This window comes from Microcaecilia unicolor, chromosome 11 (genome assembly GCF_901765095.1).
Source record: "Microcaecilia unicolor chromosome 11, aMicUni1.1, whole genome shotgun sequence".
In the NCBI taxonomy this organism is placed as follows: Eukaryota; Metazoa; Chordata; class Amphibia; order Gymnophiona; family Siphonopidae; genus Microcaecilia; species Microcaecilia unicolor.
Window position 1 is genome coordinate 96,518,730 of NC_044041.1, and position 15,017 is coordinate 96,533,746.

The 15,017-nt window shown below is 45.5% G+C and overlaps 1 protein-coding gene across 4 annotated transcripts in view; it reads left to right on the forward strand.

The window, feature by feature from the left end:
• The window catches only part of EPS15L1 (epidermal growth factor receptor pathway substrate 15 like 1), a 425,390-nt gene that overhangs the window by 142,288 nt on the left and 268,085 nt on the right, over positions 1-15,017 (forward strand). For all 4 annotated transcript variants that reach the window (XM_030218157.1, XM_030218156.1, XM_030218158.1 and 1 more), the window contains exons 9-10: positions 1,184-1,420; positions 7,262-7,416. In XM_030218157.1, the coding sequence (XP_030074017.1) occupies positions 1,184-1,420; positions 7,262-7,416 (392 nt within the window). The remainder of the gene's footprint in view (positions 1-1,183; positions 1,421-7,261; positions 7,417-15,017) is intronic.

Sequence of the window (15,017 nt, forward strand, 5' to 3'; positions counted from 1 at the left end):
CTGTACTGTTTATATTCTGGTTGCATTTCAGGTTCAAGTTTAGTCTTCAGTTCCTGTTCAGGAGGACTTCGTGTTCAAGTTTTTTCGATTGAATTCTTCTGGAGTTGAGACGATTTTGTGTTACAGTGAGCTGCTGCATTCCTCTCCCCTCCGTTTTACGGGGCTGGATTGAGACCTAAATTCTGCCGGCGCTCCCTCCTGCTTCGTACGGCAGTAGGGCAGACTTATATCCCTCCCGCTTCGGCGGTGTTAGGGTCAGCCAGCTCCTCCCGCGGTTGCGGTCGCAAGATAAGCCAGATCCCCCCGCATCGGCGGGTGTGGTGTCCCTCCCCCGCTCCGCGGGGATGAGCTGGACGGATTCCCCTCCCCCACTTGTGTGGGGATGAGCTGGGTTGACTCCCCTTCCCCGTTTCGACGGTGGTGAGCTGGGCAGAGTGTCCCTTTGTGGGTGTAATTCTCTAAGTGCTGAGTCCTGTGGATGGAACTTTGATATCGACATACTGGGGAGTTTCTGGCAGCACATGACCACATATAGGGCGGCAAAAGGATTGCTCTCTATCTCCACCTGCTGGTAGATGGACACAACCCACCAGTCTATGGATTGATCAGCTATGGTTAATGGAAAGAAAATTATCAGGTATGATACATAATTTTACCTTAAACTTGAATAAAATCATCCATGATATAAGTATCTGATCCTCTCCTACATGGAATCATAATTCAATTCAGGTCTTACATACCGCTAATATCCCCTTCTCAGGGTTCAGTGTGGTTTACATCATCAGTGGGGCAGAAGTTGGTACAATATTATAAATAGGACATTGTGGGAGTATAATCTTGTTGGTTACATACAATTGGTACACTATTGTAAGTAAGACATTGGGTGAATACTATGGCTATGTAGCCTTTTGTGTCAGGTGCATGTTTTTAGCTTCTTTATTTTCCTATACCACATATTCCAGGTAATCATCACTCTGAAAAACTGTACCCCTTCCACACTCTAATCATATACATCCCATCAGATAAATTAATATTATGCCATCAACTCTTGAAAGTCTAAGGATCCTTATGACTGCATTGATATGTTTGCTATTTCTTACCTTCATTCTGTTAGGTTTCTTTTGTTATGTTCTTCAGACTCTTAACTCCTGTCTCTATAGATTTGCTCAATTTCTGTTTGCAGGCAATGCATTTAGTGTACAGAGCTCTTGAGAAAGAACCTGTTCCGTCAGTATTACCCCCATCACTTATACCACCTTCTAAGAGAAAGAAAACATCAGCTTTTCCAGGCGCAGTTCAAGTACTCCCAGCAAGCCCTCCACCTAAAGATAGCCTTCGTTCCACTCCATCCCATGGGAGTGTAAATAGCCTGAACAGCACAGGAAGCTTATCACCCAAGCATTCGGTAAAATCACTACAGGTGCAGTATTTTCTGTATCTATAATTGCCTCTATCCTGCAAAGGTTTTGAAATGCGTAAATGTTATATTTAGATTATTTGACCTATGGTGTGTTATCTTATATGTCAAAAATAAATAAAGCTAGCCCAGCAGGTGTTCAGGTTTACTCTGACCTGTAATGTTTTGCAAATCTTAAAATAAAAGCCTTAGGGCCCTTTTACTAAGCTGCAGTAGTAAATGGGCTTGGCATGCTCTTATGTGGGTCTTTCTGGAGTGCTAAACGCATTTTCTAGCAGGGCCGTTTAATAGCCTTTTAAAAAAAAAAAAAATGTTTATTTCTGGCTGTGTTCTAATGGTTCCTAGGTCAGCTCCCACTGGACAGTTCCAACCCACCAATTCCTATCTGGACAATTCCCACCTAGGACAATTCCAACTGAACCAATTCCCACTACACCAGGGAAGAAAATTCCCAACCACAACCCAAAAAACTCAATAGGATAAATAATCTCCCTCCCTTTTCTCTTCCACATCATTTAGGGGGCCCTCACCCCCCCCCCCCCCACAACATTATTTTATACGTCACTTTCCCCTTCCAGACATGCAATTCATGTGGGGGAGCGATGATCCCCCATAACCCCCAGACTAGATTTCAGCCTAATTCATGTTTAATCTGGGATATAAATTTCATAAATAAATAAATACAAAGTGCAGTTCATGTGGGGGGGGGGGGGGGGGGGGAGGAATGCCCCCCTCACACACCCCAAACTTGGTTTCAACCTAATTCAGCCCTTCAAAATGACGCCCTGATTACGATTTATGACAAATTACTACTCTACCTATGAAAAGTTATTCCGTTATTATATGTCCTCTGTGTTCATCCATATGCTGCTCTAACCGAATTGTTTCAGATGCTATAAAAGAAAAAAAAAGCCCCGCCAGGATTTATGGGACTAGATACAAAAAAGAAGCTACAGGCTATGGAGGGGGGGAAGTCCTTGGTGGGAATTGTCTCAGGGGAAATTGGAGGGTGGGAACTGTCCGGGTGAGAACTCGCCTGATACCGTGCTAATATTACCATTAGCACGTGGCCATTTAAAAAAGATTAGCACAGGAGCCCTTACCACCTTTTATTTAGGAGGCAGTAAGGGCTTGCATGTTAAGTAATTGTTAACCAGTTAGCACATGGTAACGTTAGTGTGCTGGCTGGTTAATACTGCCACAGCCATTCTCCACCTCTGACACATCCCCTCCCAAAAACTTTTTCTAGAAAAGTAAATACTGTGCACTTAGCGCTCACAGATGACAAATTTAACATCAAATGCTTTATGCCATTTTTGGTGCATTAGGTATGTGTTAGCACCTAACATAACTTAGTAAAAGGGGCTCCTTAGTTTGTATATCAGAGTAATCAACATTGTTGTCACTGTTGTACCTTTTATTATAAATTTGTAAATGTAGTTGTAATGTCATTTCAGTTTAAATCATTGTGTTTTGCTGGTAAACCAGTATGCAATGGGGCTCATTTTAAAAAGAGAAAAACATCCAAAAAGTGGCATATATCTGCATTTGGACGTTTATCTCACAAAAATATCCAAATTGGTATTTTTGAAACCAATTTTTAGATGTTTTTCTATGAAGTTTATCAGAAGTGTGTTCAAATCACAAGGGGGCGTGTAAAGGGTAGGATCTTGGTGTTCCTAACACTTCAGTGTTTTTCAGCAATAATGGATCAAAACAAAACCTTCCAGGACTAAAACTAAGACGTTTTGAGCTAGACCTGTTTTTATAACAAAGCACAAAAAGGTGCCCTAAATGACCAGATGACCACTGGAGGGAATAAGGGATGACCTCCCCTTACTCCTCCAGTGACCCCCTCCCACCCCCAAAAAATGTGATTAAAAACATTACCAGCCTCTGTGCCTGCCTTGGATGTAATACTCGGGTCCATTAGAGAAGTATGCAGGTCCCTAGAGTAGTAATGGTTTTACTGCAGACAGGTGGACCCAGGCCCATACCTCCCCCTACCTGTTATACTTGTGGTGGAAACTGTGAGCCCTCCAGAACTCACCCAAACCCTGGTGTCCCCTTGACCCATAAGGGCTATTGTATTTATTTGTTATTTGTTACATTTATGTCCCACATTTTCCCACCTATTTGCAGGCTCAGTGTGGCTTACAAAGTACCGTAAAGGCGTTTGCCATTTTGGTTGCTAACAAATACAAGATTGTGTTATGGTCAAATGAGGTAGAAGTGAATCAGGCGTCATGGGTCGAGGGGAAAGAGGATAGTAAATTGTCCAGTACGATCATTGATTATGTTTTGTAGCTGGGTGTGGGGATTTATGTTAGATTGGTGGGATAAGCTTTTTTGAAGAGGTGGGTTTTTAGTGATTTCCTGAAGTTTAGGTGGTCATGTATTGTTTTCATTGCATACGGGAGTCCATTCCACAGTTGTACGCTTATATAGGAGAAGCTAGATGCATAAGTTGTTTTGTATTTTAGCCTTTTGCAGTTTGGGAGTGTAGGTTTAGGTATGATCGTGCTGATCCGAATCTGTTTCTAGTTGGCAGATCTATGAGGTCTTTCATGTATTTTGGGACTACGCCGTAGATGATTTTTGTGGACCAATATGCAGATTTTGAAGATGATCCGTTCATTGATTGGGAGCCAATGCAGCTTTTCTCGAAGGGGTTTCGTGCTTTCGAATCGTGTTTTACCATATATCAGTCTGGCTGCTGTATTTTGGGCGGTCTGGAGTTTTTTTGTGAGTTGTTCTTTACATCCCGCATAGATTCCGTTGCAATAATCTACATGGCTTAGGACAATTGATTGTATTATTTTATGAAAGGCATCCCTCGGGAGGAAAGGTTTTATTTGTTTGAGTTTCCACATAGTGTAGAACATTTTCTTTATTACGGTTTTTACTTGGCTCTCGAGAGTGAGGTTGTGGTCGATTGTGACACCGAGTATTTTTAGGCTGTCTGAGATAGGGAGTGTGTGTACTGGGGTGTTTATGATTGCAGATTTGTTGTTGTTATGTTGAGATGAAAGGATAAGGCAATGTGTTTTTTCAGTGTTCAGTTTCAGTTGGAATGAGTTTGCCCAAGTTTCCATGATGTTCAGGCCATCATTGATTTCATTAGTTATTTCAGTCAAGGCATGTCTGAAGGGAATGTAGATTGTAACATCATCTGCATAGATGAATGGGTTAAGGCCTCGGTTGGATAAGGACTTTGCCAGTGGGATCATCATCATGTTGAAGAGTATTGGTGATCCTTGAGGTACTCCGCAGTCTGCTTTCCACGGTGATGATATGTTTGAATTTGATTTTACTTGGTATGTTCTGGTGGTTAGAAAGCCCTTGATCCAGTTGAGTACATTTCCAACAATCCCGAAGTGGCCAAGGAGTCTTAGTAGTATATTATGGTTTACCATGTCAAATGCGCTCGACATGTCGAATTGAAGGAGAAGTATGCTTTTACCTATGGCTATTTACTGTTTGAATTTGGTCAGGAGAGTGACTAGGACAGTTTTGGTACTATAGTGGGAACGGAATCCTGATTGTGAGTTGTGTAGTATTGAGTGCTTGTCCAGGTATTCCGTAAGCTGTTTGGTCACCAGGCTCTCCATCAGTTTTACTACTAGAGGGATGGATGCAACTGGGCGGTAGTTGAGAAGGTTGTTTGTTTTTTTTTTCTTAGTGTCTTTTGATATTGGGGTAAGTAGGATGTTACCATAGTCTTCGGGGAAGATACTTTGTTATAGTGTGAAGTTTAGGTGGGATGTGAGGTCTTCTATGAATCGGCTGGGGGCGGATTTGAGTAGGTGACTAGGACATATGTCCAGTTTGCAGTGGGTGTTGGCGAATCTATGAGTTGCTTGTGTAACTGATTCAATGGTGAGTAGATTGAATGTAGACCAGATACGGTCAGCTGGGTATCCGCCGGGGATTAGGTCTAGGTCATTGAAGAAGTTTTCGATGTCATATTTCTAATCTGTGGTCCCTTGTTCATTATTTGATGAGTATCTGCCTGTGTTTTGCATGTGTGACTGAGGTGAGTTATTCTACTAGGATGTAATTTCTGTCTAGGATAGTGCTCATCCCAAATCGTATGGCCATGGAAAGCAGGTGACTCCTGGGTGATGCAGGACATGATATCCTATGAGGTGCTCACCCAGGTCATAACCCCAAACACAGGTTTTGTGACTCCATTTGGGCTTCCGACCCACAGTTTGACAGGCTCTATCTAGTCTAGGAACCTGTGGCAGCCCTGCATGTTTTCTTTCCTCAATATTTAGGTACGTGATTATGTGGGGTATCTTTGTCCGGTTAGAAGATAACTGGCTAAGTCTGTAGGTCAGCATTTTCGGTTATTTTCTAACCGGCCAAAAATAAACCGGATATTCAATTCCGGTTGCCGGAAATGGCCTGGCATTGAATATCCGGGTTTAGTGGTGACAGCAGGAGTTCTCAGCTAACTCCCTCCGTCTGAATATTGGCCCCTTTGACTTGGTCTAGAGGTCTGAGCAATCAGGACCCTGCCCATGAAAAATACCCACAGTGAACAAGGCTCTAAGTGAGGAAAGGTAAAGGAGGATTGAGGGACTTAGGCTGAGTACAGCATTGGTCCACCTTGCACAGTAGAAGTGGTGGAGATAGGATTTGGACCTGGGGACCCGAGCAGTCTCAGGTTTTGAAGTTCTAAGCTCTGTCTTCACTAAATACGGTCAGCAAGACCTGCTTTGTGATGTCCGACACCAGGTCAGTGGATAATAGTGTCTATTCTGTAGGTCTGTTCTGTGTCTCAAGCAAAACCTTTGCACAGTCAAACCAATTAGCATTGTTTTCCAGAAAATATCAAGTTAGTCAAGCTGGAGCATGAATCAAGAATGATGTCAGACAATATGTTTCACAGAATGGGTGGTAGAATCATGGAACAGCTTCCATGTGAAAATGGTAGAAGCAAAAATAGTAACAGTATTCAGGAAAGCCTGGGATACTTCCAAGAGATCTGGATTGACTGGTTGGAGACACAGTGCTTGTCTTGTTGGATCACTGATCTGTCCCACCAAAGCAATTCTCTGCATATGTTCTTAAATGCATTGGGTCCTTGGTAAGAAGTGAAGTGAAAGCAGGAGATCAACCAGTGCATAAAGCATTCGAAGAACTAAATTGGATGGATAGGTAGGATTTGTGACCCTTCTCTACTGTCAAAAATCAGATGCACAAGCAGTTTGATATGGTCTCTTACATTGATTTTTATGAATGATTCAACCAAAGAAAATGCAGCATAATTGATGTTATTGATCTAGAACAGTGGTTCCCAAACCAGGTCTTGGAGGCACCCCAGTCAGTCAGGTTTTCAGGATATCCACAATGAATATTCATGAGAGAGATTTGCATGCACTGCCTCAACTGCATCTAAATCTCATGAATATTCATGCCTTGTGTTATGTCTTATTCTTGGACTTGTGTATAAGCTTAGGTTTGTTGTATTTTGAGAGTCATTTGACTAAACTAATTGGATTAAGGGATGAATGAATGATTGAATATATGAAGGAATTGAAGAAAATAGGTTTAGATTTTCATGGTAATAACTGATGTATAATAAAGATGAACAAAGGGTTTGTAAGAACTTGAAAATAAATATTTTTGTAAGCAATTTAAAATAGTATAGTGGTTACTTGGTGATAAAATATGAATATTCATTGTGGATATCCTGAAAATCTGACTAAGTGGGGTGCCTCCAGGACCAGGTTTGGGAGCCACTGTAGAAGATAATTTGCTAATCTAGAGTTTCATAAATGAAAAACATTAGATTCTTTTTCCTTCTATGCATTTTATGGGGCTCTTTTTCAGCAGACTGTGAATTGGGTGGTTCCCATGTCTGACAAGCTACGGTATGATGACATTTTCCTAAAGACAGATCTGGATATGGACGGTTATGTCAGTGGACAAGAAGTGAAAGACATCTTTATACAGTCATGCCTTTCTCAGAATATCTTAGCACATATATGGTAAGGATTTAATTTATTTAAGAAAACTTGGGGACATACTGGTTAAGATGTTGTTGTAATGTTGTAAATGCATTGAAGAAACATTATATCATATACTGTGTTGTACCCTTGAGCTAACAAAAAAAAAAAGTCCGAAAACTGTGTGTTGCACAGATTTTGTTACAGTGGACTCATTATTCTGTACATAGGCGATATCAATGTCAATGTCTAGATTAGTTGAGATTACATGTTATAGAAAAGTAGAGAACTTGTTCACTTGAGAGCTACGGTATCATCTTCCTATGTCACGTGTATTTCTTGTTTCTGTTTGATGCTGGAATTTGCTTAGTCCTGATTCATAAAGGGCCAATTTTCAGCCATACCTAAGTGACTAGGTTTGTGGTTGAAAAGCTAGGCAGATGGCAGGGTCTAGATTTGAATGTCTAATACTGAAAATCAGCACTTCTTGCCAACTTCAGATGCCAACCTAGCCATGCGACCAAGGTCTCCCCTTTTTGATGTAAGAATAGCCATAGTGGGTCAGACCAATGGTTCATCCAGCCCAGAATCCCGCCTCCAACAGTGACCAAGCCAGGCCACAAGCACCCATTAGAAACCCAAATTTTGGCATCACTCCATATCACCAACCCCAAGGCAAGCAGTGGCTTCCCCCATGTCTATCCCAACAGCAGACCATGGACCCTTCCCCTGAAACCTGTGAAAATTCCTCCCAACCCCAGATACACTAACCGCTGTTACCACACTCTCCGGCAGCAAACTTCAGAGCCCAGCCATTCATTCGCCAAGCGAAACAAATATCTCCCCCATTTGCTGTAAAAGCATTTCCATGCAACCTCTCCAAGTGTCCCCCAGTCTCTGCACTCCTAGAATGAGTAAAAAAAAATTTGATTCACTTCTAGTCGTTCTACACCACTCAGGATTTTGTAGACCTCAATCATATCTCCCTTCATCTATCTCTTTTACAAAATGAAGACCCCTAACCTTTTTAGCCTTTCCTCATATGAGAGGAATTTCTTTCCCTTTATCATTTTGGTCGCTCTTCTTTGAACCTTTTCTTATTCCGCTATATCTTTTTTGAGATACGGTGACCAGAACTGAACGCAGTACTTAAGGTGAGGTTGCACCATGGAGCGATACAGAGGCATTATAGTATTATCGGTCTTATTTACCATCTCTAAGGTTTGGCAATTAAAATTCAATGCAAAGAAATGCAAAGTGATGCACTTAGGGAGTAGAAATCCACGGGAGACGTATGTGTTAGGTAGTGAGAGTCTGATATATACAGATGAGGAGAGGGATCTTGGAGTGATAGTATCTGAGGATCTGAAGGCGACGACACAGTGGCAAGGTGGTGACCGTAACAAGAAGGTTGCTAGGCTGTATAGAGAGAGGTGTGACCAGCAGAAGAAAGGAGGTGTTGATGCCCCTGTATAAGTCGTTGGTGAGGCCCCATGTGGAGATTGTGTTCAGTTTTGGAGGTCGTATCTTGCTAAGGATGTAAAAAGAATTGAAGCGGTGCAAAGAAAAGCTACAAGAATGGTATGGGATTTGCGTTACAAGACGTATGGGGAGAGACTTGCTGACCTGAACATATGTATACCCTGGAGGAAAGGAGAAATGGGTGATAAGATACAGACGTTCAAATATTTGAAAGGTATTAATCCGCAAACAAACCTTTTCCGTAGATGCGAAGGCGGTAGAACTAGAGGGCATGAAATGAGATTGAAGGGGAGCAGACTCAAGAAAAATGTCAGGAAGTATTTTTTCACGGAGAGAGTGGTGGATACTTGGAATGCCCTCCCGTGGAAGGTGGTGGAGATGAAAACGGTAACGGAATTCAAAAATGTGTGGGATAAACATAAAGGAATCCTGTTCAGAAGGAAGGGATCCTTAGAAGCTTAGCGGAGATTGGGTGGCAGAGCTGGTGGTGGGAGGCGGGACTAGTGCTGGGCAAACTTCTACGGTCTGTGCCCTGAAAATGACAGATACAAATCAAGGTCAGGTATACAAATAAAGTAGCACATATGAGTTTATCTTGTTGGGCAGATTGGATGGACCGTGTGGGTCTTTCTCTGCCGTCATCTACTATGTTACTATCTCTTCCCTAATAATTCCAGGCCTAAATGGATCATGGTGGTTTACAAGGTAATTACAAAATGTATAATGAAAAGAATGCCAGATTTCATATAGTAGCTAAATTTAATTCTCATTTATTAGTGGGGCTGTTATAACCACCTAACTCTTAAATTTAGGAAGGTGACCCCAAAATGTCTGTAAATATTAGGGTACTAGGAGGTCTGTGAATATTAGAGAGCTCCAAGGTCTTCCATCAAACTTGGATGTGGGCCAAAAAAAAGAGACTGGGATAGTTTGTACCTCCAGGTGTAAGTGTGATGCTGACTACTTCTTGTGATCTGTGGAGCATTATTGAGCAGACAACGACCAGGATCTCTTTAATTTTTTTAATCTATATATATCAGCAGTATCCTTGGGTAACTCTAGTAGTTCAGTTGTACTTTTGTTGTGTGAGTGATCTGAATGCACTTCTTGATTTGAACTCCACTTATTGGGTTATGCACGACTAGAAGACTGTAATTGTGGCTTCCATAGTTCATAGGAACCAAAATGGTTGTGGATACTAAACCCTGCCACAAATTATCCATCTCTAGACAAGATTTTGCTGAGTATGGGGGTTCCTGAAACACATACCCACAGTGTTGGCATCTATGCTATAATCCTGAAAGGGAGTCTCAGACAAAGCTTGACAATACTGTTTGCTGACTAGCTCAAGGGTCCACTTGTACAATATCTGAAGGAATTGCACTTTAAAAATAAAAAAATGTGTTGCTATGGAGCCTGAGTTAAAAATAGGTTAGGTGTATGTGGGCAGAAGGAAGAAGAATCCCAACTCCCTGGCACCTCAGGCATCCTCTGTAAGGTGTGCAGTCTAAAACAGGTTCTAAGTAATTTTCCTAGCACACAAGTTGTATAATAGCTTCTGTTAGATTAAGAACTTGGTCAAGCAAAACCCTCTCTTTAACTTCTGCTTTTCAGAGGAAGTAAAATTGAAAATGAAGCATCTTGCCTTTGTTCTCAGCTGTTGAGTGCTGGTGAATCTCTCCCATGCTTCAATGAATTGGAACAATTAAACCTGAGTGGTATACAAGGAACTGAAACATGAATTCTATAAATATGGTGTCCTTTTATAATCTTTTTGCACACTCTAGGATATGAGCAGATGCTCAAGTTCAAATATGTCCTTAAGTAAACTGAAAAGCATGCAATACTATACTTTTTCTTTTAAAAGATTTGGCAAGGTTTTATTTTGGTGGTGGTGTTGCAGAAATAAACACAACTGCAAAGAAAAAATTTGATCTTTTCTGCTAATTTTCTTTCCTTGAGACCAGTCTGTAACACATGGGTTATGCCTATCAGCCAGCAGCTAGAAACAGAGTCCGAAGAGATGTGAGCCCCACCTACAAGAGGCACCATGCAGCTGCAGTTTACCAATGTTCATGTAACAAAGCTAGTTTGTTTTATCCAAATTAAATATTCCCTAAAGATCTAAGGAGAGAATTCAGGGATCTAGACTAGTAAAATGGTACCATGGGAAAAGTTGAAAGAGCTGCTTACTCCTCATCACAAATTAGTGTGAACATAAACTAAACCATACTGAGCAAAAAGGATCCCCTTTTCCAGCTATAGGGAGGGTCCCTGGACTGGTTTGGTTAGACTCAAGGGAAAAAAATTAGCAGGTAAGATCAGATTTTTCCTTCCTTTTCATCCTAACCAGGTTAGTCCAGAATGCATAGGATGTAGGAAAGCAATCTTTCCATATCATCATGCTGATCAATCCATAGACTGGTGGGTTGTGTCCATCTACCAGCAGGTGGAGATAGAGAGGAATCCTTTTGCCTCCCTATATGTGGTCATGTGCTGCCGGAAACTCCTCAGTATGTTCTCTATCTCAGCAGGTGGTGGTCACACACAGCAGCAGCTCTGGCTAGGTCTCCAAGCCTAATTTTTAGGTTTTGTTGAGTACCTGGGGTTGAGGGCTCTTCTTGAGCAAGTGCAAACCTGGTGGCGCCAGGTCCCTCCTTTTCTCCCCCCTCCCGCTGGCTCCGTTAAAAAAAAAAAAAAAAATTTGGACGTCCTTAAGGGCGTTTATTTCAACGTTTATTTAAACGTTTATTGCAGCTACTCACTGGGACACCAGTTCGTTACAGCTTGGAGCGAGAAGCAGGTAATTTTTACCTTTTTATAGCGGGCAGGGGGTTCCCCGATTGATCTCCACGTGGCCTATGGCGTCGGAGGGCGAGGGCGCGAAGAATCGCTCCCCAGACCGCGTGTGCGCTTCTAGCGGGGATGCGGGGGTCTTAAAGTCTGATTCGCCCTTGTTGGGTGTCAGTTTGGAGGCCGGTCAGTGTCCCGGGTCTTCCTCCGGTGCGGCGGTTTTTCCCGCCATAAATGCCCATCCCCCGCTGCTCGCCTCCGCCATCTTGGCCGGCCACTCTGCTCGGACGGCTTCTTCTTGGGCCGCCCTTGAGCTGGGAGACGTTAATGCCATGGCCACCCTTGATTTGGGCGACGGCAAAAAAGCGGCTAAAGTTAAGCGCCGTTCTTCCCGTGCGGCTCCTTTGCGGAGTGTCGCGCCGGACGCCATCTTGGATGCGCAGCATGTTTCTCCCCCGCTCTTGCGAGCGCCGGTTGAGGGTGCGTCTAGGGCTGAGGCCCAGGCAGCTGAAGTGCACAGTCTGGGGGGTTTCTCCCCCGAGTTTATTTTGCTGCTGCATCAGGCCTTCCTTATGCAAAACGCTGCCCCTTCTCCCTTGTCCGATAAAGGGGTTGAGGCCCCCGGAAGTAAACTCCCTCGGGTGGATTCCCAGGCCTTAGAGGACTCTGTCTCCTCTGATGTAGATGAGGGCAGCGTATCTGAGTTCTCCCAACGGTCCTTTGGGGATTCCCTCTGATGTAGATGAGGGCAGCGTATCTGAGTTCTCCCAACGGTCCTTTGGGGATTCCTTGGAGGAGACGGATTCCCGCTCGGATGGAGCGGATGACCCCTCTGCAGCGCGGATCTTTCGCTCAGAGGATTTGCCCAACCTGTTAGTGCAGGCCATGAGCATTTTGAAGATTTCCTCTCCGGAGGACGTCTCTCCCTCAGCCTCTGCTGGCTCTGCCATTATGCTGGGGACGAAGCGCCCGCCTAGAACCTTCCACGTGCATGATGCCATGCACACCTTAATTTCGGCTCAATGGGATGTCCCGGAAGCGAGCCTCAAAGTGGCTAGGGCTATGTCCCGCCTCTATCCTTTGCCTGAAAGTGAACGGGAGGCCTTTCTTTGGCCTACCGTGGATTCTTTAATCACTGCGGTGACTAAGAAAACGGCGTTGCTGGTGGAAGGTGGCACGGCCCTAAAGGACGCCCAAGACAGAAGATTGGAGGCGGCCTTAAGGTCGTCCTTCGAGGCGGCTGCCTTAAGTTTGCAGGCCTCAGTTTGCGGCTCCTATGTGGCCAGGGCGTGCCTGACGATTGTGCAGCGGGCTTCCCCCTCGGATCCTTCCTTGAGGGCGGGCCCTGGAATCGGGCTTGGCTTATTTGGCAGACTTACTGTATGATGTCTTGAGAGCCTCGGCTAAAGGTATGGCTCAGACAGTCTCTGTGCGGCTGTGGCGTTGGCTGAAACATTGGTCTGCTGACCACGCCTCTAAGTCCCGCCTGTCTAAGTTGCCTTTTAAAGGCAAGCTGCTCTTTGTGGTCGAGCTGGACAAAATTGTGACCGATCTCGGCACGTCTAAGGGCAAGAGGTTACCAGAGGTCAGGGCTCGAGCCAGTGCTCGCCCCGGTAACTCCAGAGGACGGTTTCAGGAAGCCCGTCGGTACCGCCCGGGCAAGTCGGGCTCCTCTGCCCCCTCTTCCTTCAAGAGGAACTTCTCCCCCAAGCAGCATTCCTTTCGCAGAGACCGCCGTCCCGGAGGTGCGCCCTCCGGTCCTCCCCCAGGGTCTCATACACAATGACGGGGTCCTGGTCCATGGCCCAGTGCAGATTGGAGGACGCCTGTCCTCGTTTCTGGGCGAGTGGACCAGGGTAACTTCAGATGCTTGGGTGCTGGAAGTCATCAGAGATGGCTACAAGCTAGAGTTCTGCCGACCCTTAAGAGACGGGTTTGTGCACTCTCCCTGCAAGTCTCCGGTCAAAGCTGTGGCAGTGCAGCAGACCTTGGACAATCTGATCCGCCTGGGTGCGGTCGTTCCGGTGCCAGAAAATCAGCTTGGCAAGGGACGTTACTCCATTTACTTTGTGGTACCAAAGAAAGGAGGTTCTGTACGGCCTATCCTCGACCTCAAAGGGGTCAATCGGGCCTTGAAAGTTCGGCACTTTTGCATGGAGACTCTCCGCTCTGTTCTCCGAGGACAAGCAGGCTGCTTGTTCTCACTGATGGGTGACGTCCACGGCAGCCCCTCCAATCGGAAACTTCTCTAGCAAAGTCCTTTGCTAGTCCTCGCGCGCCCGCGCGCACCGCGCATGCGCGGCCGTCTTCCCGCCCGAAACCGGCTCGAGCCGGCCAGTCTTCTTTTGTCCGCACTCGGTACGGTCGTGTTTTCGCCGTGTCGAGCCCCGGAAAGTCGACCTCGCGCGTCCAAATTTGTTTTTGACGTGTTTTTCTTAGTAAAAGTCTTTAAAAGTGTCGGGAAGTGCTCCGGAAACCCCCCCCGGGGTTCGTGTTAACCCCTTCCCGTACTTCCAGCTTTTTGCCCCGATAAGTTTTCTTTCGTCGTCGGGGTAGGCCTCTTTTCGGCCTCGGTCGAGATTTTCTCCTTTAAAAGTTTTTGGTGCTCTTTTTCCGTCATTTCGGATTTTGATTTCGCCGGCGTGATTTTTCCGCCCATGACATCGAAGCCTTCCAGTGCACCCAGAAGTGCACCCAGTGCGCCCGGGTTATCTCGCTCACTGATCGACACTCGTCGTGTCTTCAGTGTCTGGGGGCCGAGCACCGCCCTCAGAACTGTAGTCTGTGTTCCCTGCTTCAAAGGCGGACTCAGGTAGCGAGATTAGCCCAGTGGAACGTGTTGTTCTCAGGCTCTTCGTCGGCATCGGCACCGGGATCTTCGAGTGCATCGACGTCGTCAGCGTCCAGACCATCTTCCTCGGCCGCCCCTGCATCGAGTGCATCGAGGCATCGGGCCTCTGCATCGGCGCCAAGGTATCGGGCGACTGCATCGACGTCGGTGGTACCGGGACCTCGTCTGCTGATGTCGTCGGACGGTGGTGCATCGTCAGGAGTGCAGGTGAGGGCTGTCCATTCCCCTGCTGGTGGCGGTGAGCCTTCGGGTGGGTCTCCTCCTACCCTGAGGGCTCCTGCGGTACAGCCCCCCCGAGACCGACCTCCTTCGGCCTCGGCCCCGAGGAAGCGACGGCTGGATTCAACGTCCTCCTCGTCAGTACCGGGAAGCTCCGGTGACATGCTTCGTTCCAAGAAGTCGAAGAAGCATCGTCACCGGTCCCCTTCCCGTGTCGGTACCGAGAGCTCTGGGTTGCCGAGGGAGTCGGCACCCAGCAGGCATCGGCACCGAGAGGACCGCTCACCCTCTGTTCAGG